General features: G+C 33.9%; 3 protein-coding genes across 5 annotated transcripts in view; 2 read left to right on the top strand and 1 right to left on the bottom strand.

Annotated features, from left to right (window-relative positions):
• The window catches only part of LOC100186882 (protein arginine N-methyltransferase 1-like), a 9,051-nt gene extending 7,611 nt beyond the window's left edge, over positions 1-1,440 (bottom strand). The window contains exons 1-2 of the mRNA XM_009862737.1: positions 1,300-1,440; positions 1,019-1,159 (exon numbers count right to left, since the gene is read on the bottom strand). Of these exons, the coding sequence (XP_009861039.1) occupies positions 1,019-1,159; positions 1,300-1,347 (189 nt within the window). The 5' untranslated portion in view covers positions 1,348-1,440. The remainder of the gene's footprint in view (positions 1-1,018; positions 1,160-1,299) is intronic.
• An 824-nt stretch (positions 1,441-2,264) lies between these two features.
• On the top strand, positions 2,265-4,112 carry LOC101242461. Its single transcript, XM_004226947.1, has one exon. It carries the CDS (start codon positions 2,265-2,267, stop codon positions 4,110-4,112), a length of 1,848 nt encoding a protein of 615 aa, XP_004226995.1.
• A 743-nt stretch (positions 4,113-4,855) lies between these two features.
• Positions 4,856-27,214, top strand: LOC104266468. Of its 3 annotated transcripts, none has more exons than XM_026837942.1 (40): positions 4,856-5,020; positions 5,173-5,233; positions 5,735-5,887; positions 6,386-6,480; positions 6,741-6,900; positions 7,147-7,309; positions 7,749-7,948; positions 8,501-8,594; positions 8,966-9,125; positions 9,460-9,559; positions 9,797-9,929; positions 10,254-10,399; positions 11,120-11,254; positions 11,614-11,783; positions 12,132-12,225; positions 12,582-12,719; positions 13,024-13,166; positions 13,669-13,835; positions 14,440-14,507; positions 14,981-15,109; positions 15,459-15,661; positions 15,893-15,992; positions 16,367-16,449; positions 16,763-16,962; positions 17,509-17,631; positions 18,026-18,107; positions 18,176-18,301; positions 18,361-18,536; positions 19,192-19,336; positions 20,012-20,123; positions 20,464-20,665; positions 20,970-21,217; positions 21,873-22,004; positions 22,344-22,428; positions 22,944-23,082; positions 23,256-23,449; positions 24,077-24,180; positions 24,608-24,730; positions 25,285-25,507; positions 25,972-27,214. In XM_026837942.1, the coding sequence occupies exons 1-40, from the start codon at positions 4,887-4,889 to the stop codon at positions 26,172-26,174; spliced, it is 5,646 nt and encodes a 1,881-aa protein (XP_026693743.1). In that variant the 5' UTR covers positions 4,856-4,886; the 3' UTR covers positions 26,175-27,214. The 3 variants fall into 3 exon arrangements, with proteins under 3 accessions (XP_026693743.1, XP_009861059.2, XP_018670648.1); XM_009862757.3 differs by having other exon boundaries at positions 22,347-22,428; XM_018815103.2 differs by having other exon boundaries at positions 22,350-22,428.
• The last annotated feature ends 7 nt before the right edge of the window (positions 27,215-27,221 follow it).

Here is a 27,221-nt window from a genome sequence, read left to right on the forward strand (position 1 = left end):
ACAGACTCCAGCATTTCGTGTTGTATATTAAGTCTGAGCAATCAAAAATGTTGCTGTTTTAGACACAACTTGACGTCAAATACAACGTTTGAAATAAGTTTGAATCCTGGTCCTCGTGACCGCGGAAAGAACAGCCTTGGCGTGACAGATTGGTTTTGTTGCTGTATTTTGAAGGTTTTATTTCCATTGTTTAAATGGTTCTACCTTCCATCCAAACTATTTGTTGATCTTGGGCGAAAATCTGTTATTCGAGAATGCAATAAGCGTCTATTACGAATTACTTCTCCGCGAATTCAATACTGTCACCTTATACCGTTTGTCGAAACTATGTGTACATTGTTTAGACGGCCTAATAATTAGCATTATTACCTATTCAGCACATGAAAGAAGTTTTTTCTTTTTTCATAGATACGTCGCTTACGCGAGTCTTAGTTTTTTGGCGGAAAGTGACGGCCGTCGATGCGTGTTATAGTGAAAACATATAATCGCGCTTGGTCCAACAATGGAGATGGACTATACGTTTTCGTTGCAAGGAACATTTAACATTGTGCAAGGAAAATAAAAGTTGTCTATAAAACGGTCAAAGCATTTTTTTTCGGTTACGCGACGACGAGAAATACGCGACGTTTAGACTTACGCGACCTGTTTTTCTGACGTCATAACGGTAAATGCCGGGGAGGCGTCGCCTCCCCGCCTCCCCATACTAGGCGCGTATGATCAGGGAGACGTAAGGAACATTTTGAAACCAAAATTAACTATTAAAGAATGGAGGGGAACTCCCTTGCACCAGTTTTACCCAAAATGAGTGGAGGGACAGTGGGGAAATGGTGGGGGGGTTACCCTCGGGCCCCTCCACCAGTTTCTCTCTGCCCATTGGGGTTTAAGGCTTTGGGCAAGAGAATTATTGTTTCCCTTTGTCCCTCCTTTTAGTATTCAGTTTTCCTCCACCTGTCCTTTTAGTGTTGTCCCAAAACTGTAAAATATAGATAAAGTTTAATTTAATATAAACTTCACGAACCTCGTGGATGCCAAAGTGAGCATAAGAATCAAAGTAATAATCCTTCGATGTCATCTTTTCAGGAGGGATTTTACCAACAAGTTTTGCTGCATCATCACCAGCACCATTCACTGTTAGAGCTGATTCTTCACATTTTAAAACCTGATGCAAGAAATTGTATGTTTAACATCTTACATGGTGACTTTAATAAGTTAAGTTCTATTGTGGCAACTGCTGTAAAGTTATTCTTATACCAGTTTATACGCGTTTATGCAAATTTCTAAATGGAAATATATACATACCTTTGGTGCTGGTTGTAAAGTACTTCCGTCATTGATTGTGCATTCCATTGTAAAAGGGCTTTAAATATTTTGACAAATAATTATTCTAAAAGTAAAGACTGTCAAAACAATCTAAAAGTGCTAAAATAAACAATTTAAAGTACACATGCAAAAACATGTGGAGTTATATTTAATATCTTGTCGTTACATACTGAAAGCATTAGAGCAGGAAAAACACGTTAAACAAACAAAGAAACACTTATTCTCAACGCGACCACGTGAATTTGTCGAGAATCTGAAACTTTCTATTCATCTTATTTTCACCAGTATTCAAACGATCCCCAACATGGCCCATATCATCCATGCTTTCCAATGTGACACTTTTATATAAGTAGTATATAAAGCGTGCGCCGTAATAACAATTTAATTTGTATGTACCTATTCTGACCTATTTATTATTATTAAATATGCTAAAAATTTACATTTCGCACTGACTTAACCCTTAAATTTACTTTGATAAGATTTCTATGTCAGTAAACAGACTTGTTGTTATAGAAACAGTACAAGCACAAACAAACGTTAAAGACAAAACGCGCTTAAAACAAACAATTACATAGTTTGGCAACAATTACATATGAGGACTCGAGTACAGGCTTATTCAGGGTTTATTGAGGTAGAAAAGTTTTGTAAAACGTGTGATGTGTTGATAAAAAACGCAGTGTGTAATGAGAATATGTAATGTAAATCAGTAAATGTATAGAAATCGTTGTGTATTATTCAGACAACAGTAGTCTATACATTTGTATTATATTTAGACATATTCCCAAACGTTAACAACACAAATATGCACACACGACACACTCCACATGTATTTCTTTAATTTCAATTGTAACTTATTATTAGGCAACACCACAGTAGTGTGTTGGATAAGCTTATGCATATATTGACCTGAATTATAAGCAAAAACATCATATTTGATCATTGAAATGCCAAGAGGGGCAAATGAAAGAGATTTCCTAATTTCAGAATCCTCAGCAATGCTCACGCATAGCATGGGAGCAGTGGAGTGGGAGGGAGAGGAGGATGAAGATGAAGAGGAAAATCAGAGAATCTTTGTTTTACAAGATCAAGGGAGTACCGGAAGCACTTTAATGGTCTTAGATGTTGTTTTGTTCTTACTGGATTATGTTCAAATGTTTGCATTGTTACAATCCTTGTCTCTTCGATGGCCATGGCCTTACTCATGGACAACCTCGTTTGCCTTTCTCTTCTTCTTTAATCTTGATATTTGGGAGTTTGCCAAGCTCAACAGTGGATCATACATTGATGCAAGGAATGGATTTGTTGATAGCTCAGCTGTTGCTGTGAATTACAGAGTGATGATGCTTTGCTGGTTAATTGCTCTTATAATTCTCACATTCTCGTTTTTCCTCATGCGGTGGATTTTCATTCACCGCTTGCAGAGTAAAAAGTTAAACAGATTAATGAAAAGTCTGGTGGTGGGAATGCATGTGCTTGCCCTGCCCATTGGTGTCCAGATCGGGAAACTATTCTGGTGTCGACCTGTAAGCAATGTTCTTGATGTGGACAACACTTTAGTTTGCTGGACAGCTGAGCACATTGTGTATGTTGTAATATCTCTGCTTGTTGCTGTTGTTGTGTTTCTTGTCTATCCAATTTGGTTGGCAAAAGTTATCAATACTGAAGTGGTGACCACAGGCTCAAAGAAGCATGAAGCATTCATGATACTTAAACATTGCGAACAGATTTTCAACCTTGAGTCTTCATGGAATGATCGACTTTTTATGAGTTTTGCTTCATTTCGAAGATTTTGGGTTTATTACAAACCAATACATCATGTAATAAAGTTTCTAATAATATGCTTTTATGCCTTTTTGTTTAACAGTAGACTGGTACAGGCCAGTTTAATTTTTGCAGTTTTCTTGCTTCTTTTGATTACATACATCATCAAACGGCCATATCGTGTCACATCTTTTAACTTTCCTCTCTGGCTTGGAACGCTTTGCCTTGCTTCATCTGCTGTGATCGGAGCCATGAAGAACATACCCGATATACAGAGTGTATTTCTGTTGCCATCTTATATGGAAGGAGAACTGGTTTTAATCAATGTTGCTTGGATAGTTGGGTATTTATGTTGGGTAATTTACTTTCTCCTTCGACTGTATGGAGTAATCTGGCCAAAAATGCCACTATTTCCAAGCATGATACCAAGTGACATGAGGATGTTAAATAGAGACACCCAGCGGTATATGGTTGCTGTTATCAAGGCTAGATACTCACTGAGAGCTGCTACTAAAGTTCCGGCACTTCTTTCTCCTGTACACGAGTTATCACATCATATAAAAGTGGTCAATGCACTCGCATGTGAAGCGGAGTACCTCCACGATCCTCTTCAGTCATCACTTCGGGATGTCCTAGATGATCTCATCATTATCCACACCCGACTTTCACCTGTCTCAATTTTTGCAGAAACTCTCAAATCTTACGTTCAAACCACGATCACCCGCCTTACAGAAGTCTTGCCGAAGTTCAGTCGTCGCTTGAAGCAGAGGGAGTTTGATTTGATCCTGGTATCACCCGTTCGCAGGAGGATGCTGTTAAAGATGTTTGCGGTTGCTTGTTTTATGAGCGGTAAAGAGGGAAGATCTCATACAGCTGGGGTGAAGAAGTTGTGGAGTGGCTCTGTATCCAATTTAAATGATGAGGGTTTCCATGATGATGAAAGTGTCATTGTTCTTGAAAAGATTGAATTGAAAGATAAACACGAGTCTGTGGAGGTTTATGACAAAGAAGTTGGAACTAGCATGTGTTAGTTAATGTTTAGCACAAGTTGAAACTAGTATTTGTACAATTTCACTCAATCATGTTGCACTTAACACAATTTCACATTTTAGATTGACGTTTGACTGTTTGTATAATAATTAATATTGTATTTCAATAATGTTTATTGGTTCTGATTTCTTCTAAATAAGATAGTCCAAGTGCATATTTCGCAAAACAATTAATTGCAGTATCATATAATAAGAAACACTCTTTGATTAATTTTGATATTTTATGTTTCAATTCCTTCACTGTTCACTTGATTTTTACATAAATTATATTTTGTTTTATTTGGTATAATTCTGTTTCCCACACTGTTGAACTGCCGCCCTCACAACTGCTTTCATAATGTTTTAATAATTGTTAACCACTTTAACATAATATGCAGTGGATTTTTTGGTTGATCTATTGTATATATATGCAATTGTAATCAAGTCATTGTTTTAGCACTGTAGTGAATCCACCATAGTATGTTTATAGTTACCTTTATCACAATATTGAACTGTCACATGATAAATATAAACATAATCAATGAGTTATTTAGAATATCGTTTTTTCAAGTTGTACATTTTTTTGTAAATTTTTTTTTAAATTTATAAAAATGAGTACAAATAATTACTCCTTCATTTTATTTAATATAAGCACTTCATTGTTTCTTAGCATTTTTATTATTCAATAATTTAGTTTTTAGAGAAGAACCTCTTATTAGAAAATATGTCTTAAGAATTATTTCCAGCTTAAAATAAGAAACAAACAAAAGCATAAAAATGTCACAAGTTGGCAAAGTTCGACGTTCTTCATTATCGAGCAAGGATAGCATGGAAGAGATTCTTGTTAATCAATATCGTGAAGCAATTGGGAAAAAGCAGCGAAATAGAAAATCTAAAGAATCAGAAAAGAGGTATTATATATACATGTTACATTCATATAGGTGTTTTATTCTTGTGTATAGAAAGAAATGCGGAATTCTGTTTCATAAGCTGTAAAAATAAACTGTATTATCTTGAGTATAGTTTGCATTACATGATTTACATCATATCTTCCTTTCCACAGATTATTAAAAAATCCCTACCTTCAAAGTGTTGCACCAGATGATAAATCATGGATAGTGCAGGTCGGTAGTTCACAAATATTTGTTTATGCTGTAAAGATAGTGGCCATATACATACTTTTTGTCAAACAGTTGTTCTTGTTGTTGTTATTTGCATGATTTCTTTCCATTTATCTCAATTCCTAATTATTTGTTTTTATATATAATTTTAGAACAAATATTCAGATTTAAAACCTTTAAATTAGCGAGTAATTAACGATTACTTTCTTGTTTGATCAAAAGCGCCAAATCCAAAAACTACCTTAAATCATAACAAATGACTGCATTTTACTTTTTGTATTTTTAACTAGCGTAAGTATTTTAACTAAGCATATTTTATAAACCATACTGCGTACAATACCCTAATTAAATAATAATGGAGTTAATAAATATACAAATAAAATGTTACCGTATCATAGGAAGTATAGTAGCATAATATGAATTTTAGTTGGTAGGTAGTTAAATAGTTTCATTTATGGGATTTGGTATTTTTTACTACCTGCTTATAAATTTCATTTCAACCAGAGCCAAAAGCGACCTATGACAGCAAAACCAAGAACTTGCCCTCGAAGACGTTTTAATAGCCTCGATGTTGCGATACCATTAGGTGACAGTAAAGAGATAGAGGGTGATGAACATTCCTCTTCATTTGCGAGCGATAGTGAATCAGATTCGGAGGTTTGTAAGAAATCAGTACAAGTTAAAATTACAACAACTAACAACTATTACACATAAATTTTTTCAAGTGATAAATTGCGATTTAGTGTCATGGTAACATTCTTGATCTTAACTAGATAATTTTAAAACAATTAGATTTTATATCCACACAAAACATTGACATTTTAGAAACAACCATCTGTTACGTGCACTGCAGTATAAGATTATACATATATATCCAATCAATAAAATTTCGTAATAACTACGTTTTTTTGTGGTACAATTCTAAAGTTAGTATGTGTCTTTTTTACTTAATGTCATATATTATAATATGGGGCAAATGTTTAATATTAAATGAAATATTTCTGTAAACTTTAGTTTAAAAAGGAAATAAAATAACTTTGTGGAGCACTGTTTTTTGTAGATAGTAAAAAGGTTTTCATTTATTTTCTTTTCAGTATAATTTGTACTCTATATAAAACAAGATACCTTGATTTTAAATTTTCTACTGTTTAACAGAACTCTGACAACAAAGAAAACAAGTCGAAAAAATCTCAAGAGGTGAAAATTTCTTTAAGAAAACAAAGACCTGCTTCTGCACAAGTTCTACCAAGGTTTTATTATATATTAAACAACTTCATAATATTAGCTATATATAGACCAATCTCTAATCTTGTTATACATAGTGCACCATAGTTATAGGTGTAAATGCATTAATCAGTACAAACTTTAAAAGTGAGACCAACACTTCTACTAGAGATTATAGAAACAGCTAATATGTTAGTTTCTTACAAATACAAAAAGTGCATTTAATGTAACATATTTAAAAAACGGATTTCAGTGTGCAAATATTCACCATCTTTAAATTTCTTAGTCGATTCAATGAAGCCACAGATCCTAATGAGGTCGTGACTCCAAGCCACGATCTTTCGAAGCCACTGTTTAAGCGCCAACCTTATACTATTACATGCAACTGTTACAAAAATGGTCAATGTGAAAATTCAGTTCGAGTTGCTGCCCCTTCCATCAAACAGGTCCGATATTTATATTAATTATGATGTAGCACTATTTTATTTATATTTACATTTAAAAATCTGTGAACAGATGTGTACAAGTGATAAAGACACTCACACTAATGTTAAGGGGTAGACCTACCCTATAGACTTTATATTTTAAATATGAACTAAAAAAACTCTTTGTATCCTATAACTACTAAGGTTGACTATATTATCAATTTTTCAGTTATTCTGGTCACTGAAAAATTACAATTCTATATTTAGCTTCTGGAAGTCTCAACTCAGAAACTGAGTTTAAACATGGCAGCACGACGAGTTTTTCTCGTTGATGGTCGGGAAGTATTTAGACCGAGGGATATTCCTAAAGATGCAGATGTCTTCATTTCAAAAGGAGAGCCTTTTCGCGATCCATTCAAAGCAATTAAAAGTAAATTATGTTTTAGAACATTTTTTTTATTATTGTAGAGTTTATTTGCTCGCAATAGTATAGTTGTTGGTTGGATTTGATAACCTCGGGATACCAGGTTATAAGCTTAATAGTGCTGGTTGCTATTGTTAGTGTGACTTTGGGTACACAACAAGTTGCCTATTTGGTAACTTATAAGCAGACACGAGTTGTATCAAGGCACATCGCTTGGTAAACAGCAGGACAGTATTTCTGCTATATCTTTGAGTTTATTTAGTATGACTTTTGCTGAAGCATAAATTTGCTGGGATAACTGAAAAACACTTTTCTTTTTCGAGAACTCGTTAACACAGAAAGTTGTGTTTTTTTGTTTTCAAGAAATTTTGTGTTTTCGGAGGAATTCTTTTATTTATCAACTATTAAATCAAAATATAACAAATGCTGTTATGACATCACATAGACTCCCGTAGCCTCCACTCAGCCTCTACATGTTCAATGAAAGGGGGAGGTTTGCCCTACAGAAGGAAAGTGAAACCCCCAGGTTCGAAACGTTTGCACGAGCTTGTAGGTAAACACACACAGAGGGTCATTATTTTCAGAAATGGAAACGGGAGTGAGAGTCACGAGGTTGTGATGGATCCTCAGGATGGTTCATCCAGGGTGAGAGTTTAACTTTTTTTTGAGGATACAACAGTTGGATTTTGCTGACCAATTATGTTGCTTACAGATGAAATGTTGCAAAACACACATGTATAATGCTGTAATACTGGTTAGGAAAAATCTTAACACTAATAATTATCCAGTCTTCTGCTAAAGAATAATTTTCCCTTTTGGATGTTTAGTCTAAATTTTTTTAATCTGTCAATTTTCACTTATAAGTGTGGGTAGAGTAGACGGTACTTTTGCCTACAGCCTCAGGTAACGAGTTCGGACTTGCAGCTGTGGGCATATTACCATTGTAGGTGTATGTGTCCTTGCCCAAGACACTAAACATCATTTGCTTCAATTCAGTTGTCTTATGCTAAATTTTCAGACATTAAAAAAGAACAAAATTAAAAAATAATTAAATTTACTTCTCTGGTACCTCGTAAGGGAACACAAGTGTATAAAACACAACAACCTTGTTATAACTAGTTTCGTTACCTCGGAAATAACAGAAGTTATGTTTATTCCTTTATTTATGGTGCAGTAAACTCACAGCCCATATTTTAGTTTTTAGACGACTGCACACAGAGGTTACAACTGACATCGGCAGCTCGGGTTTTATATGAGTGGAGTGGGGAGAGTTTAAGTTGCTTTCAACAAAGTAAGAGACTGTTTCATAAATATTACAAACCATACCCTACCCCCAAAATAAACTATATTACAGATTAGCTGGTATAATCCATTACATATTATGAATGTTTTGTTTGCTATAAGTGTGACAGAAAATTAACTAGAAACATCTCTTATTATATTTATTTATTACAGCACTTATTACTTTTTTATTTAAATAAATTCTTTTTTAAACATGCCTTTAATTTTCTTGTATGTTTTGATGCTATGAAAATTGAACAAATTAATTTTTCGAAGTAGATTTTATATTTTTTGTAACTTTCTAGACCCGCCAATTGTTATTTTAAATCAAAGTTTGTATATTAAGAAAGTTTTAAACCAAAACAACTTTTAAATATACAGTTGAGCAAATTGAGTCCAGACTGACATCAAGCTCATCCGCTGTGTTTGGTCCATTATGGGTTTCCAAAGGTGAAGGTTTCAACCCAGTGGGTTCGCATTTGTACATGGAAAGTGCAGTAACTAAACTTAGAGGCCAACTTCAAGATGCAAGGAAATGCAAGTAGGAAAATAACTTAGGAATAAACAATAAAATGCTGTACTAGTTTATTTTCACTACTATAGGAACATGGCGTTAGGGTTTATGTAATTGTTTTCAGAAAATAGTTAAAATTTACTTTAACTCAGTTAGTATTGTGGATAATTATTTTTTTACAATGAACTGTAAAGATAAAAAACAGCAGCAAAGCTACAGCGCACAACATGCGTTATAAAATATAGCTGCACATTATCATTTTTAAGTATTTACAGAATGGTATTTTTTTTTAATTTCTGTTTTTACCATACATTTACACTCAATAAAATAAAAAAAATTTCATAATCTTTTCCTTTCTCAGAAATGAGCTGAAGCATGCATTGCAAAGAGATTATGATAAAGTTACAAAACCAGAAATTTTAGATTTACCTGATGAAAATATTGAAGCTACTTTGGATCTGGTAATATTTTAGAGTGTATTTATGCCTTTGTGTGTGTGTGTGTGTTTTGGACAAGACACTTAACAGGATTTGCTCCAGTGTTTACTAACTAATTGTCAAAATTGACACACATTTAGAGGGAAATGCAAAAGGTTTGTAAAAAATTAACCAACAAAGTTCTATCTGTTGTAACTGAACAGGCACAAGATGTTTGAAATAAAACTCTAGTGTTATAATCTCTTTTGTTTATTTTTAAAGGTCATGGCGGACATTGATGAATTTCGTAATTTAATTCGAAAATACAAGAGAAGGTTGGAAGCGATTAAAGAAATGGTGATGAATCAGTCATCAGAAGGACATAATTACACCATGAAACATATCAAAGAAATTGGTAAATCAAACAACCTATTATTATCTTTGGCTGTAATGGTAACAGTAGACTTGGTGATGCCATTGTTTTGTGTGTTTATATTTTAAAGCAAGATACTTTACAGTCATTTCTCTAAACCAGTTGTGACTATGGTTTGTCTTAACTGTTAGCCAAAAGCTATGTGGAAAAAAATCCCAAAAAAGTTTTATATGCAGTACTCATAAGTTGACACGAGATTTACAAAAGGTTCCCAGGTTATAACATCCAAGGTTGTCTCACCATGTGAGAAAAAATAAGTTATATTCAATATATTTTTAACCAAATTAACCATTCTCTATTGTACAGAATCCAATGACAGATTAGTTGGGGAACATGGCTTACGGATTGAAATTTTTGACAATGGGAATGATGTATCAGGCCAGGGGATTTATCTTAATATGCGGGATGTGCAGCGAGGTGCGAAGGGAGATAGAGATCTTATAAAAGCAAGAGTAAGTTATGTTCGTATACGTGTGGAATAATTTTTTTATATATATTTAAAAAATTGTTTGATTGTATGATTTAACAACAGTGGAATGTACCAGAACATACAAATGTAGTTAATAGCTAAACTTAAAAATAAAAAGGGTAAAAATACAAGAAAAAACTCTTTATGTCATTTGTGTTACTGGTGACACACATAAAGAATTTGGTAACATACATTAATTACGAATTCCTAATTGAAAACTCGGTTTATAACAGAATTGCTCATACACAAATTGCCTTTTTTTGTTTTGTTGATATTTTAAAAGCTTGTCTGAAGTAAAACTGTTAATTTTCAAACGTTCTTAAGAATTCCCTGTCAGCTCCTAACTACTTGTTCGCAAAACAAAGCCGATTGTTTGATTTCATTGTGTCACAATGGCTGAGTCAACAAATGAAAGGACTGAACAAAGAATCCAATTAAACTAAAGTACATGGCTACCATGTAATCAGAAACAAAACTTACAATAATATGTTGTTAAGTTAAAGCAATATATTGTTCATATTATCACAGTGTACAAATGTTACAGTTTATTCTTGTAAGATTTCTAAAATATTTTTTAGTGAATTTTTTTTATTCAAGTATTTTATATATATAAGTGTAATACAACACACCAAACAAAAGAGAATGGCTAAACAATTTACCAATTGTACTGACTAAACAATATATAAAATTTCACGATTTATAGTTTCTGGAAGCAGTAACTTCATGGCATAAACCAATTGATCCAAGTGGTCCTGCAAGAAGTTCAGTAATTAGACGATTATTCAATGAAAGTGGGCAGGAAATTATGGATGTTTTGGCAGTAAAAAATGATGACAAAGTGGGTGTTAGTGTGTTGTTTTTAAAAACCAAAGGATTTTCTGAATTGGTCCAAGCTTTGCTATATTTATGCCTTATATTTGGGTAGCGTTGCAAAACGTTGAGAAGCACTGCCTTACAGTATTACAAAACTGTTTTAACATGAGTGGCTTATATATAAAGTGATACTTCTGGCTTCCAAGCATATTACACCTTTCTAAATAGTCTCTTCTCACATTTATATGTGTACTAACAGGCGATAGTTTAATCTTTTGCAACTACCTGTATGGGACATTGAAACATTGGTATTGAAATAAATGCCAAAACCGCAATTAAAAAAATGAGTAGCTTTATGATTTTATACTGCTTAATTTTTTATAGGTATGGGTATCATATGGAGAGGATTTAAAACCTTGTTCTGTGCCAGCACTTACTGTACAGCTTGAACGAACATCTGCAGTTGCTGTGGTAAATGATGATGGTGGGAATGAGAATAAAGTTTATCGTGAAACATTTGATCCAACAATAGATTTGATTGATGGATCGGACAGGTAGCGTTAATTGTAATTGTTTGATAAATACTAATAACTATTATTTTTGTCTTTGATTATGGTAGCGAAGATTTAGAAATATATTAAATGTAAGCAAAAATGTATAGTGACAAAACAACAGTTGTTAAAACATGCTCACAGTTAAAAACATACATTTAATTGGAAGAAAATAAGGGTGGGAAATTTATTTTTACAATGAGATTATACCTATGGGTCAAGGTAGTTGTTATAGAAAATAAGCATCAACACAAGGAATAAGAAAAGTAATAACCAAGCCACACTACAATTAGCATTCAAATATTGTTTTGCTAAACATGGTAATACCATTGTTTAATTTAATTTGACCAGGTTCAACGAATGGGAATTAAGCGAGGGTTATCCAATGTTTCATGATTTTCCATTACTCAGCACTTTTCATGAGAGTCAGCAAGATAATATACAGGTAATATAGTTTTTCACATTTTTTTCTTTTATTTTCAGTTTCATGCTTAATAGTACAAATATATGATATTTAGAGTTACACCGATTAAGGTTTTATTTTAAAAACAGTTGGCACAGTAACACAGTTGATTAACGTGTCTGCCTCTAACCCAGAAGTGATGGGTTTAATACCCCTCGCTGCTACCATTGTTGGCATATGTGTCCTTGGGCAAGACACTTAACGGCAATTGCTCCATTGTGGTTACTAATGGGTTGTCTAAATTGCCAGCGATACAATATTATATATATAAAAAACTGACAAACACCCAGGCAACCCCAATGTTACCCCAACTAATCACAACTATGATCTTTCTGCAGAAATCAATACAAAGCAGCAAGTTTTCTGTACACGACCCCTTTCTACAACACAAAAAACAAACGGACATCGTATTAAGGCCCAAGGTTACTGTAGAACAAAAACAACCAAAAAAGATGTTGTGGCCACGTGAGGGTCAGGTTAGTGAACATAACGCCGAAATTTTTCTCATTGTACATAAGATACTTCATTATTCCTATTGAGGTATTGTGGCTTGTGTACCAGCATTGTTTTTGTGTATATCCATGGACAATACACTTAATGGAAAATTAATGGGACTTACTTCAAACCAACGGTCACTGATAGGTTCTTTACATAGAAAAAAAGCCAAAAAAACAATCACACACAAAATCACATAGGCATCATTGGTTATACTTTTATTTTTTACGAAAACATTTTTTTTCTATCCTTCAGTGCTATTGTAACCCTGTTTAACTTTTTCAGACATGGATAGTCAACCAGCATGGTCAGATCTACACTCGAGCTTTTCCAAGTCTTGCTCTCACTCTAGACACATCCCAACAAATTGTTACCCATTATAAAGATGGCACCTTATGTGATGGATATGCCGTCACATTGCAAAAAAAGTAAAATTCTTTTATTGTATTGCAAAAAAATGTTTGTTTAATGTTAAATAGTTCCTTTTTTTTTATAAACATTTTTTTACATGGCAGTTGACCTAGTTTAAAGGGACATACCAACCAAAAATCAAAATTTGTGTATTTATAGAAATGTTCAAATGTGATCTAAAAGAACCATCAAAAAGTTATGTTTGTTTTAAAAACGCTTCTTTCAAACCATTTTAGTCAGTTTAAGCGAACACTAGCTTACATGACAAATGTTCTGACGTTTTTAACTTATTTATATGAAACAAAATGTACAATTTCATGGCACACATACTTACATAAAAAAAATGAAAAAGTATCCCAAAAAGAATTACTCACGAAGTAACATACATAACGGTAACTTCTAAGCTGGCATGAGGTGAATGAAACAGAACACCCGTGTTATAACAACTGTCGTTTTCCAGCCACGCGAGGATAAAGCATATTCCATTATTCATTCACATATGAGTTACCTATTCCTCAGATACAAAGGAAACAGCGAACAGAACTGGGGTTTTAGTCCAGAAGGAAATATCTTTCCTTTACACAGTGGAAAGCCTGATCAACAAGTGCTCACTTACATTGATGAAAGTTTTGTTTCAAAGGTTGAAGACCGAGCGTCATACGAATTACGACTGGCGCAGAATAATGGTATCATTAAATTTCTTTATTAGCTATTGTTGTTTTTTTGAATAAAGAAATATATGTGGCTCCCCTAAAATGAAAATTTAAAGTATGCAAAATAAGGTTGAGGTAATGGATTATTAACTAAAGGTTGTATACTATTTGTTTAAGTTATATACATGTATATATACTTAGGTGTTCTAGTATACGAACTATCGGCTTTAAATTGACATAGAAAATAACTTTGTGTGACTTAACTTTGTTTTAATATATTCTAAGCTAATGGTATTATTCTAGGGACCTAGTTATTTAGGAATAAATGAATGTTGCTGATAAATTATACGTGGCAGAAATGTTTATTTTTTAACCTAAAATGATTAACTAAATAAGCTATGTGCTTATAGCTGAATCATTTTAAATAAAAGTAATAATAATATTAACTTTTATTTTTCTCTTCAATTAAGGTAGCAAAGATTTAGAAATATTTTAAATGAAAAGACAGGATATATAAATTACCTCATATTGTTGAATACTTAAAGCATATGAGCATAGTTTAAAAACTCAAACCAAAGTTTTCTGAATAAGATGTGATATTTTGTAGTTGCTGGTATTTATAATTATGTTTTCTTAGAAAATAACCCCAATGAATTGTCAGTACATGCTCTAGAACCTGTACAAAGAGGTCCAGTTGATATGACTGTAAGTTCAATTAAATACAACAGCAATTTGTAAGACAAACCCCTTTTTTCTATTTTGTTTATTACAAGTCTATCAATTGCATGAATTTATGTGCACGAGTATTTCAAACATATATGTTTATAACCAATGGCACAGAAGGTTATTTTGGACTACAGTGTTATACCAAAGAACTGTTGTTGTGTTATGGCATGTTGGTTAGCGCACCTGCCTGTAATCCAGAGGCATTCAAAATCTGACGATGCTATAATTGTAGTTGATGTGTGGTCGGGCAAAAAACTTAATGGCACTGCTCCAACCCAGTAGTTCCCCTTGGCGCTGTCCAAATTATCAGTCATTCAACAAAAAAAAAAGGATAAAAAGCTTCACCCACAAAGTTACAAATATGGTAACTCATAAGCAGGAGCTGAAGCAGACAGCTTTAACTTGAACCTCATTATATATTGTGGGAAATATTAAACATTTATGTTTTTTAGTCATCTGGGCTCGATTACACAGTGGTTGTGCTTGAACGATTTGAAGGTCAAAGTTCAAAGGTGAGAAGTCAGAGATGGGCAATCAAACAAGAGAGCTTAGCGATTCCAAACCAATGGAAGCATACCAAGGTAGTGACGATTTATTTCCCTAATTATTTAATTATACTTTTATGAACGAATAATCAACAAAGTTAAATTGAATTTAAATGAAACACCACAAATTATATTTAATTAGAGTTATTGAAGGTCATTTTAACTCAATTGCCTCTCAGCATTTTTTCTTCTCCCGAAAATAAGCGGAACAAAAAGAATTTGATATTTCCTATGCAGTAACTCCTCAGTACATAGTCTGATTAGGAAAATATCTGTGTAAACTAGAAGTAGGAAACTGAACAACGATATGAGGCACTGTATTTGACTTGTAAATTTAAATATTGTAAATCATATGTCACATAATTAAAGCTTCACATAACTCCAGGTGGTAAATCCTGTTTGGAAAAAGCTGGCTTACTCGTGGCCAGTGTTGCCAAATGGAAACTGGAACACTGATTATGATTGGCCACTTGAGGGGAGTATATTATCAAATGCACCCCCTCTACATAACAAGAAAGAAACTAAATCAACAACAGAAGGTTCCAAACCACTGAAAGTGTACAGGAATGGAGAAAAGGATTCGAAAAGGTGAAACAGAAAGTATAAGAAGTATTCATATAATTGTTAAAAAGAATTCAAATTTAAAAATGTAGAAACACTAAAACAGTAGGGTTAAACTCCTTTAAGCAAACGCCTCAAAACACTATATATTTTTGAGTAAACAATGTTCCCTTTTTTTTGTTTTTTTTTGGAAAAACTTTTTTGATTAAAACAAGCAAACTAAATCACAATGAATTATTTATGACATATTTTTTTCAGGTTTGTGATGGTTGTTGCTCCTGAAATGAGTAAAATCGAGAAAGAGAAAAGCAAAACCAACAAAAACTCAAAGAGAAAACCACAGAAAAGTCCAACTAAGGTAAAAATTACGGTAAATAATAAATTGCATAATTTTTATGACAAAGTGGTTAGCGCAGTTGCCTGTAACCCAGAGGTAATGGGTTCAAGCCTCGTCACTGCTACTATATGTTGTGGGCGTATGTGTCCTTGGGCAAGACACTTAACAGCAATTGCTTTACCCAGTGGTCACTAATGGGTTGTACAAATTATCAGCCATACATAAAAAAATGAAAAAATCACCCTAAAAAATAATCATCAACAAATTACCGTACATGGTAACTCCTAAGCTGGCATGGGGTGTTAAACCCATGTGATAACAACTGTCGTTTTTCGGCCACGCGAGGATAAAGTAAATTACGTTCATTCATTCGATTCATTTAATTAAAACAACAGGATTCGCAGCAGATTGAGAAACTGGAACTAACATTATTCCTAGAGCGTTGTACTTCACTGCTTTCTCTACCATTTGCTGCAAGGTAAATTCATTCTGATTTTCTTTTAAAAGTTTAAATAATACTTTGTACAACTTTTTTTTAACACAGGCATCCCATTGCCCACTATATGTGGGGACAAATTGTACCAATCATTACTAACCACTGGGTTAAAACCCTTACTGTTTAATTTCTTATTTAAGGCCCCAGTGGCCAAAGCATCTTATTTTTACACTTTTACCCTTAGAATAAAATTTAAGTGCTTCAAACCATGTTAGTGTGCCCCAATTATATACACTTGAAACCAACACAATCCATTGTCAAACATTTATTAACATAATTTTGTTTTCCCTTTCAGGAGGTTATTTGACAGCAATGGACACGAAATTGCTTCACTTCGTGGTTTAAAACGACAACAAGCCGTTTACGTTTCTGTTGGAGATGCCTGGGCAGACCCCATGGTGAGCAAGAATGAACACCAACGTCGCCATCTTCTGGCCAAGTTATCACACGATATTTCTATGATTGCAGCTTTCTGCTCTCTTCGGAATCCAGAAGGTAAAAATAAAATAGAAAAAAATTAGCTTTTTGTTTGGGGTTTGCTTATTAATAATTTATATATATATGTTTAAAATGAAATAACTGCATGTTAAGATATAATGTATCATGTGTAACACAAACAGAAAATGTAATAAACATTATACATAAACAGTAGGGTAGAGATTTCAAAGGGGGTTGGGGGAAGTGAGTCTGTGACGACAAGTGGCGTTTTTAATGTTTTGGTCTTTTTCACTTTTATGGTTAGGTTGTCATTGTAAATGCTTTTAGCCTATAAAGTGTATGGTATTCAAATTTCTTGTTAACTTGTGTATGGTATTCAAATTTCTTGAAATATATTCGTACTGAGGTGTAGCGACCAGGCTTCTTTTATTCGAATTAAATGTAATCAGATTTCTAACTGTAAAAGTGTTTTAACAGCAGTTGTTTTATCGCTATATTCTGTCTTTTCGTTTAAAGTATTTCTAAAACTGTAATAGCGTAATCAAACAGACAAAGTAAGTTATTATTATTACTTCTTTAAAAATTGAGAAATCTTATCTATAGTCTACTGGGATGAGGAAACATTTGATTTTGTTGTTGAGATGGAAAGAGGAGCAACCGCAGGATCGAGGTTGATCCTCGGGAAATGCTCTTTATCACGAGAGAAAAGGCAAGAGATCTCAAAAAGTGAGGACCGTTTAGTCTTGGTGCAGAAGTTACTTACATTTTCTAATTTATATGATTTATAATGATGTTAACCAATTTGTATAGTTAAATCTTGGATTTAACACTAATTATTATTGCATGGAAAAAGTGTCCATGGGCTGCACAAAAGCTTGCCAGAGTTTTGACCATTCTGATTTAGATTGTTTAAACCCCAGTACAGCAGTGAAGGACACAGGAATTTGTGGTCTCACTTTTAAAATCTCAAATGGTGTGATATTCATATTTTTTTATTGTTTAGTTTACAATATACCCTAAATTGTTTAGATTTAATACGGCTAAGTAAACATTTTCGGTCTGGTTTGAAAGTTTATTTGGTAAAACAATTTTGTGCTTTAGATATATTACCTTTTTTCAGAAAGCATAGACACGCATATTGACTTGCAGAAAATGGAAAATGAAAGTTCTTCTGACCGTTCTGAAAACAGCAAAGATGGACTGTAAGTTTTAGTATTTAATATAACATGAATGTTATTTATAAAGACTTTTTTATTTTTTTTGCCACAAGGAGTGCTCATGAGGTCAGTCATAGAAGAATGGAGCACACATTTCAATCAAAAAAGTATCCATGGCAACAACAACAAACTGATAGCAGTGATGACCAAACAAAGGAAAAACCTAAAAAAGCAAAAAAGTTGGTTGTGAAAATTGAAATACCTTTCAGATCATCACATACATTTTTTCTCTCAACAGACCAAAGAAAAAAGCACCAAATATGGTTGATTCAAACCAACAACTGGTGTTTAAGGATGGTTTTATCAGTCCAGCAAGTGCCACAGGATTGGCATTGGGGGTGACGGGGTTGGATCTTGACAATGTACCCGGGAATGTTGAAGTGGTTTTGTGCAAAAAGTCAAATGATGACCCAGGTTAGTGATTTCTAGGTTATTATTGGGAGTAAATACTTTATAAGGTGGATATACGGATGACAAGTTGTATAATTATCTATCATTAAACATATTTTCATCAGCAAAAATGTTGGGTACAGGTTTCACAGGTATCATTAATAAGGACATGACATAAAAACTAAAAAGTTTACATTGTAATTAAGGTATCCTGTTATTTGTAAGAATGCTTCTTCTTTGAGCTAATGTGTATGTTACTCAGTAAAAGTTATAAATGTAAAAACATAGTTTGCTTTGATTAAGTTTTATTGCTGATGTACATATATCCACACAATGTTAAGGCTTCAGAAACTCAACTATAATCATAGTGGGGATAACGATGGGTAGCTGATGTAAATATTTTCCAGGTTTTAAAATGACCAGCAAAGCTAACTGTGTAAATGTACCAAACATAGATTAATATTTATACATTCAATGATCTATTTGTTTTTATTAGAAGTTTAACTTGATAATAATTAAACATAAATGGCTCGTTTGTCTCAAATTGTCTGCTAAGTTAAGCGACCATGCTTATTTTTTTTCTAATTTTTTTCGTTTAAAATACTTCTAAATCTTCACTACTGTAATCGAAGAGACAAATACAGTTATTATTATTATAAACTTGTTATTTCCACTATAGTTCAACGTTGGGAGTTGGTTGATGGATTCATTCGCTTGTCGTGCAGTCACAGGTTGGTCCTGGGTGTTGTAATGCCTCCATATAAACCTGGAACAGATGATCCCATTTCCTACCATGGATGTGCTATCTCTGTGCAGCATTTAAAGTAAGTAGGTTTTCTAAAATGATTGTTGCATAGTGTATGAATAAATAAATGTAACTCCTCCGGCCCTGTGGGAAAGTGGTTAACGTGCCTGCCTATAACTCAAAGGTAGTGGGTTCAAGGCTCGACGCTGCTACCATTGGCGTATGTGTCTTTGGGCAAGAACCCTAATGGCAATTGCTCCAACATAGTGGTCATTAATTGGTTGTCCAAATTATTAGCCATAAATAAAAAAAAGGAAAAAAATCCCCAAAAAATAATCATTCGCAAGGTAACATACATGGTAACTTGTAAGCTGGCACGAGGTGTAAAAACACCTGTGTTATAACGACTGTCGTTTTTTCCCGCTACACGAGGATAAGTTACAATAATTTTATGGTGTATAATGTGTTGTTGCAAAGCATACAAAAGATTCAAAGCACATTTAGCTCATTAGTTATTAATGACATGAGCAGGTCCTATATCTAGGCAAGTGATCATGACTCAGAGGACTGTTGATTTGGTCAGAGTTGGCTTGTTGCTCTATAATATATGCTAGTGTGCTAACGCTGTCACACTTTTGTGCTTTGCTTTAAAAATTTAAGATCCAAACTGTTTTAAAAACATAAAACATGTGAAAGTAGAATATTTTGCTTAACTGATATACACCGTATTACTTTGAATTTATTTTCATCACAGACACAGTGAGTTTGGTCGAGCTCACCAACAGTGGTTGTGGGATCCTGTTTTTAATTTTCTTGAACCATTTCGGTCAAATTCAACGGACAAGGAAATCACTGCAGCAAATCAGGTGAGAATACAACATTAATGCAAAATTGTTTTGTAAAATTTTTGTGAGGCATATTACTGCTTTCATACATCTGGGCCCACTTCAAGTTACCCTGTAACTTTGTCTATGTCGGTTCTTATTGTTTTTTTTTTGGATTTGTGGTTAACTTATACAAACAATAAGGGGCTGCTGGTATGGAGCAATTGGTGATAACTCACTTACCCAAGAAAATTTTCCCCAGCAACGAGCCTTGAACCCATATCATCTGGGCTAAGGTAGACCCCTGTGACAACTGTACCACACTCAAAATTAAATTACTCAGTTCTTACAAAGTTTTAAATTAATAAAAATAAAAATTCAGGTGTCCATCTGTACATATGCTGTTGTTGGTCAAGCAGTTATCAACCAAGAAGGTTATATCATTGATAAACTGACCGAGTCACCAAGCAACCCTGTTATGGTCTGCTGTTCATGCGCGAAGGTTATTAGAGGTCAATATCAACTTACCAAGGCACCAGAGCAGTGGTCATTCAGTTGTGCAATGGGAAATGCAAGAAAAAATGGTAAATAAATTAAAAAAACTACAAATTGGTACATGACCTTACCGTTTGTGTATGAATAGAGATTCTCAAATAAGATGTAAGATCTTCACCAAAGTTTCTAATAACTAAACAACCTAAAAAAATCTTGTGAAAACAATAATGAGTCGTATATGACCTTAATCTTAGTTCCATGTCATGCCTTTGTGTAAGAATGTATAAATACAGGAAGTTGAGGATAATTTATGGTGGAAGCAAGTTGTTTGTTTTTTTATTCTGGTTTAAACAGGATTAAAGCAGCGTGGCAACTTTATTCTGGTTTAAACAGGATTAAAGCAGCGTGGAAGTTTCTCGTGTTTGAACGGAAAAGTTGATTTGTCGACATACGAGGCTGAGACAACTCTCAAACACTGGGTGTCGCAACTGAGCAAGTTGCGTCAGGAGACGAGTCTGCGATTACTCAACCGTGAAATACAATCTGCCACAACCAGTCAAGCGTGTCGGTTATTGGTCATGCGGAACGGAGAGGGTCGGTTAAAACCGGGAGAGCTGATTGTGGGAACAACAGTTACAGGGGTGTGTATGTAAATAAAGGGGTGTGTTTATGAATTAACCCTTGAACAAATGTCACCTGTATATGATTATGTAGCTGGGCAGTGTCAGAGATATCATAACAAAGCATCTCATATGCCACATCATGAGATCCTTTTGCCCACTTCCGTTTTACTTAGTATTAACTTTGTATGTGATTGTTTGTTATTTTATTGGCTATTTGTAATTTGCCTAACTCAGTGACCAGTGGGTTAGAATAAATGGTAAACACCGAAAAGTGTTTTGCTTAAGCACACACACGGCCACAGTTATGGCAACATTAAGCCTCAAACATTTGATAGGGGGTGTTCTTTTTTATTTAAAATGTATGAGTTCCTAAGTTGTGTAGTGGTGTACTGGGATATAGGTCAGGTTTGGCATATTGTAATACCTTTATTTTATTTATTTCTTCGATTGTGGTAGCGAACATTTAAAAGTATTTTAAACGAAAAGACAGAATCTAGCGACAAAACAACAGTCGCCAAAACACACTTACAGAAATAAAAAAACTATTTACATTTAGTTAAAAGAACTTAAGCATTACTTAGGTAAATTCATCCAATGTATTTAATAACTTTAAGTACTCAGATAATGGAATACATGCATGCAACAGTTGGCTGAAGTGTGTTTTTAAATCCAGATATTGGAACAATGCACACAGCGGTTGTCACTTGGTACAGCAGCTCGTAGATTGTACACAAGTGATGGAATGCATGTTCTACATATTGAACAACTTATTGAGTGGGCTGTCAAAAATTTTCAAAAATATCAGGTTGGTTGCCTTGGTTAAGTTCCCAAACACATATATTTATTTCTGTGAATCTCAATATTTTTAAACCGACCTTAATATTAATCATATATTAATAGCAAGACTGTGGCGACGCAATATTTGGAACTACTTTTGACATACCAGTCAGCATACAGGAAGCTATACAAACAAACAGTTAAACATAAATATAAAACTTGCACCAATATAGTAAATGACTGAACCAAATCAAATGGGGCCAATCATCGGTTTAAAAAACAGAAATTAAGAAGCAATTGTATAAATGGTCAAACAAATGATGGCTGCATAATTTTCGTTGCAATTCTTTTAATAATTATATTATAACAGCAGCAGCAAATGAGGGAAATCCCCCGGGAAAAATCCCTTGAAGGTGAAGAACCTGAGGGAAATCCCGTATCTCCAGATGATGGTAAGTAGGATCAATGAGGTGGCACAATGGCTGGCCTCTAGCCCACAGGAGATCAAGGCTTATCACTTCTACCACTGTAGGTGTATGTCCTTGGGCAAGGAACTTAATGGCAATTGCTCCAAACCAGCAGTCTATTCTGGTTTGTCTACATTGTTAACCACATATTTGTTTTTGTTTTTGAGCACAAACCATTGTTTTTTGCTCCAACCCAGTGGCCACTAATGGGTTGTCCAAATTATCAGCCATACATAAAAAAATGAAAAAAATTCCCAAAAAATAATCACCCACAAAATAACATACATGGTAACTCGTAAGCTGGCATGAGGTGTTAAACCTGTGTGATAACGACTGTCGTTTCCGGCCACGTGAGGATGAAGTAAGTTACATTCATTCATTCATTCATTATTACAAAACAGGTGTGATAAATAGTTGGGGAACTATTAGAGTATCTTATATATATATATTGTTCGAAAACATAGAGAAAAGTAACGTTGTATGTCCATATATATTCTTAGGTATTAACTCAAATGAAGGAACACCGGACCATCTCGCTGCAGAAGCCGATGTAAAGATGACAACATCAGATCTTACTAAGAAGTTACGACCAGAAAGTGCCAAGCGTCGACATAATTCAAAGTCATCAGAACAACTCCAGTAATAAAAACTGATTATAAAAAATATATAAACAAATAAAAACTTATATTTTGTTGCATGGTTTAGCTAATAATTCCATTCTTCAATTAACCCACCCACCAAGATCAGATTAAAAAATAAAGAAAAAATTTATACAATTTTAAGTTTTTAAAAGAATGACATTTATGTTTTAGACCTGAAATGCAAGAAGTTCCAATTTCAACAATTCTTCGATATCCGATTGAGGTTTGGGTTTCTTGTGGTGAGAATTTCATTCCTTCCTCTAAAGCTGAGAAAACTTTATTGGAAAATTTAAAGCAACAAAAAAATCGTAACTCTGGAAATTTTGTGCTTGATACAGAAAAGCACGTGTTGCGACATATGCAAGGTGGGCATGGCTGGTGGTTTTAAGAAGGTTTACTGCATTCGTGTCTGGTAACCCATGCTACAAAGGTGTCTTGTCACATGCTTTGCGCTGCTCTGTAACCTTTTAACCATCTGTCCTTTAAACTGTCTTAAACTTGGTAACACATCTGTGCAAAATATTATAGCTTCTGGTTCTTAAAGCTATACCTTATAGTCTTTTTTACTTATGGGACCATTCTATTGCATTATTTTTCGTTTGAAAATGCAGGATTGTCATGGGTTAATGGGCATACCTTGTTCTAAACCTGTTGACGTGTCTTGCTGCAGGACTTTACCCATATATAGTAAAATAGAAATCTCAATTTATTTTGTGCTACTCACATCTTTGATTGTCCACTCTTTTTATATAGGCAACAATAGAACAATACATATATATATATATATATCAATGAATATAACTTACTTTATCCTTGTGTGGCCGAAAAAATGATAGTCGTCATAACACCGGTGTTCCATTTTAAACACCCGTGCCAGTCTGCAAGTTACCATATATGTTACTTCGTGGGCAACTATTTGTTTGAGTTTTTTTTATGTACATACATATACCAACAGTAAAACAACTGAGATTTTATGCAAAACCTAATCACAGGTAGGAGATACAAAGAGATGAGTCCTGCTGAACTTAAAGCAACTAAAAGTCCCCAGCAACCAATACTACTTGATGGTGGTTGGATGGAAACTACAAAAGCTGAGGTTAGTTCTTTTTTACATTTTTTTTAAGCCATTGCGGTTAATTAGTTGCATATCTAATTAGTGTAATGTCATATTTAATGAAATAAAGTGGATCCATATATAAACCATACTTGAAACAATTATGACGAAAAAATTCAGCGTAATATGACATCATACCTGCTTCGTCCACCCTGTAATTTAGAAACTTCGGCCCCACACTTAACAGACATTACCACAACCAAGTGTTTACCAAAGGGTTGTCTAAAGTATTAGCTGGGCAAAAATCACATACAAAGTTACAAATTTGGTAACTTGTAAGCGGGCATGAGGTATAAAAAAATAAAATAGATAAAAAAAATAAAAATAAAGGATAAATTGGATACCCGTGTAATAAGGTCTCCACACAACCTGAGGATAAATAAGTAGTATTCGATCCAATTCATTGCAGACAACAAGGTTGGAGAGAGTTCATCGACTTGAAGAAAAAATATCCGAATCTCGACCTCTGCCCCTTCGTCCTAAGTCTCGTGGAATCGACCTTAACAAGGATCTTTACAAACAGCCTAACAGAGTAAGTTTGTTATATTTGCATATTTTATTCTTGAGAAGCATAAAACTGAAATTTGTTACAACTTGCCCGGAGCTATGGTTCAAAGGTTAAGGACTCGCAAAGACAAAAGATACTGGGTTTGATACTCACTGATGGTGGGAAACTTATGTTATAAAGACTGCTGTGCTCCGCTCTAACTAGAGGTTACGGGTTCAAGCCCTGTTATCAAATTGTCAGCCATACACAAAAAATAATCACCAACAAAGTTAGATGAGTGGGAACTCATAGGCAGGGTCAGGTGTATGAAACAGAACACCCATGTTATATCGACTCTAGTTGTCTTACCACGCGAGGGGAATGACGTTACAATCATTTAAAAAGATATATATGCAAAATGTTGTTCTGGAAAATGGGCTTTTGTTCACAGCTGTCTGCCCCCATCATACATGGTAGTTTCATATACTCTTGTTGTAAAGTCTGCATTGAACATGGGTACAATCCTATGCCAAAACATGCAAAGATCCTGTTGACTAATAGCCTTAATATAGTTAACAGTTGCAATTTATTTCTTTAAGAAACGGGTGATGGTTTACATGAATGGCAACCCACCAAGCAAGTCAGTTTTTGTGTGGGGTGAAACCCTTACCGAGATACTGGCAGATGCTACAGAAAGGTTTGTACTTCCAAGACCAGCACGCCTACTTTACAATGAGGAGGGGAAGAAAGTAACAACGTTTGATGAAGTGGAGCGCGATTCGCTTCTCTGTATCACAATGGGGGATTCCCTCAGAGGAAGACGTGAGTTCATGTTTTTTTAACTTTTTTCCATTAATATTGTTGCCTACAATAAAATTGAATGTTTTAATTATTAATTTAATGTGTAAACCTAACTTGTATTGTAAAAGATAAGTGTCAATTCAAAAAAACTGACTAAGCAACAAAAGTTTTGTATTTCTGAACCATTTCTCTGGTAATATTGTTGTGAATGTTGTTTCTGTAACCCAGAGGTAATGGGTTCAAGGCTCAACGGTGCTACCATTGTGGGCGTATGTGTCCTTGGGCAAGACACTTAACAGCAATTGGTCCAACCCAGTGGTCACTAATGGGTTGTCCAAATTATCAGCCATGCATAAAAAAAAAGAAAAAAATCCGAAAAAACAATTACCCACTAAGTAATGATAATGACTCTTGTTTTCCGCCCACGAGGATAAAGTAAGTTACATTCATTCATTCATTTTTCTCCATTTAAATCTGTTTTGCAGCAAAACACAGCAATATTGAGATGAAAGCAAACTGGGCGAGAGTACGTAAGCAACGTGGACCGCATGCTACCAACATTAAAGTCACAAAGACACAATATGATCCCAAGTTTACAGATGTTGATCCGTTTGGTCCTCCTGCTCTTGCAACCATCAACGCTCCTGCTAGTCTTGCTTGGGAGATCAATACCGATCAGGAAAACTAACATTTGTTGTTTTTTGATTTTTATTTTTGTAGCTGCTAAAGAAGCATTTTGTGTTTGAAATCATGAATAATTGCTGTGGGTTTATGAAGTACGTTAATTTAATTTTAAAAGGGAAATTCTGACGCTAACTATCTAGCTAAAGTTTTAAAAGCAACCTTTTTAAACAATGTGTCTATATTCAGTTTCATACCTTGTTGTTAAAAATATGTAACTTTATCTTAATAATGGAAATTGCAATGGTCTAAGATTATATGTCAATAATAAATTTTATGCACAAGGTTTCTCAAATTCTGACTATTATATCATACAGTTGGCAATTTTACCACCATATTTTTGACGTGTATCTATTGTGCATTATATCCATACAGTTGTAACAATATTATTTAAACACTGTGACTACTTTTACATCACCTCTTCATCAATATATTCCCCATTATAATCACAAATTTTGCTAATTTGTATTACCTGTATCCTATATCATGTTTTTTTTTGTAGCAACTTCAGCATTGTGATTTTTATACATAGGGTTTTTTGTAGTATTTTTGAAAATAAATATAATTAAAAAATGATCCTGTTGCCAAAATTATTACAATAAAACTTATGCCTACAAATCATTTTACTGTTCCGTTTAATAATGTTTTATTCCAATATATTTATGGTTAAGGTATTTAAAGCTTGAATAGTTAAAAAGTAATCACTGTGTCATGCCACTGATAATGTATCAATTAAGCAAGGTGATATTCAAAAGATTATACACCTAATTTTAAATATCGGGAGGCCGTATAGTATATTACTGGTACCAGTTGTGTAATGGGTTGTCCAAATTATAAGCCATATCAAAAACAAAAATCATACACAAAGAAAACTCAGAAGAACCTGAGGATAAAAAATGGTGAAAATAATTGCGTCTGAGTGCGATGAGGTGTCAAGGCACCTGTCGCACAAAAGCCTTAAATGGGCTTTCCTGGTGTTGGGGGTAATGGGCCAAATCTGGCCTTAATCCCAGGTCCTTGACAAGGAAGGACCTCACCCATAAAGAAGAAAAAT

Source organism: Ciona intestinalis, unplaced genomic scaffold (genome assembly GCF_000224145.3).
Source record: "Ciona intestinalis unplaced genomic scaffold, KH HT000034.2, whole genome shotgun sequence".
NCBI lineage: Eukaryota > Metazoa > Chordata > Ascidiacea > Phlebobranchia > Cionidae > Ciona > Ciona intestinalis.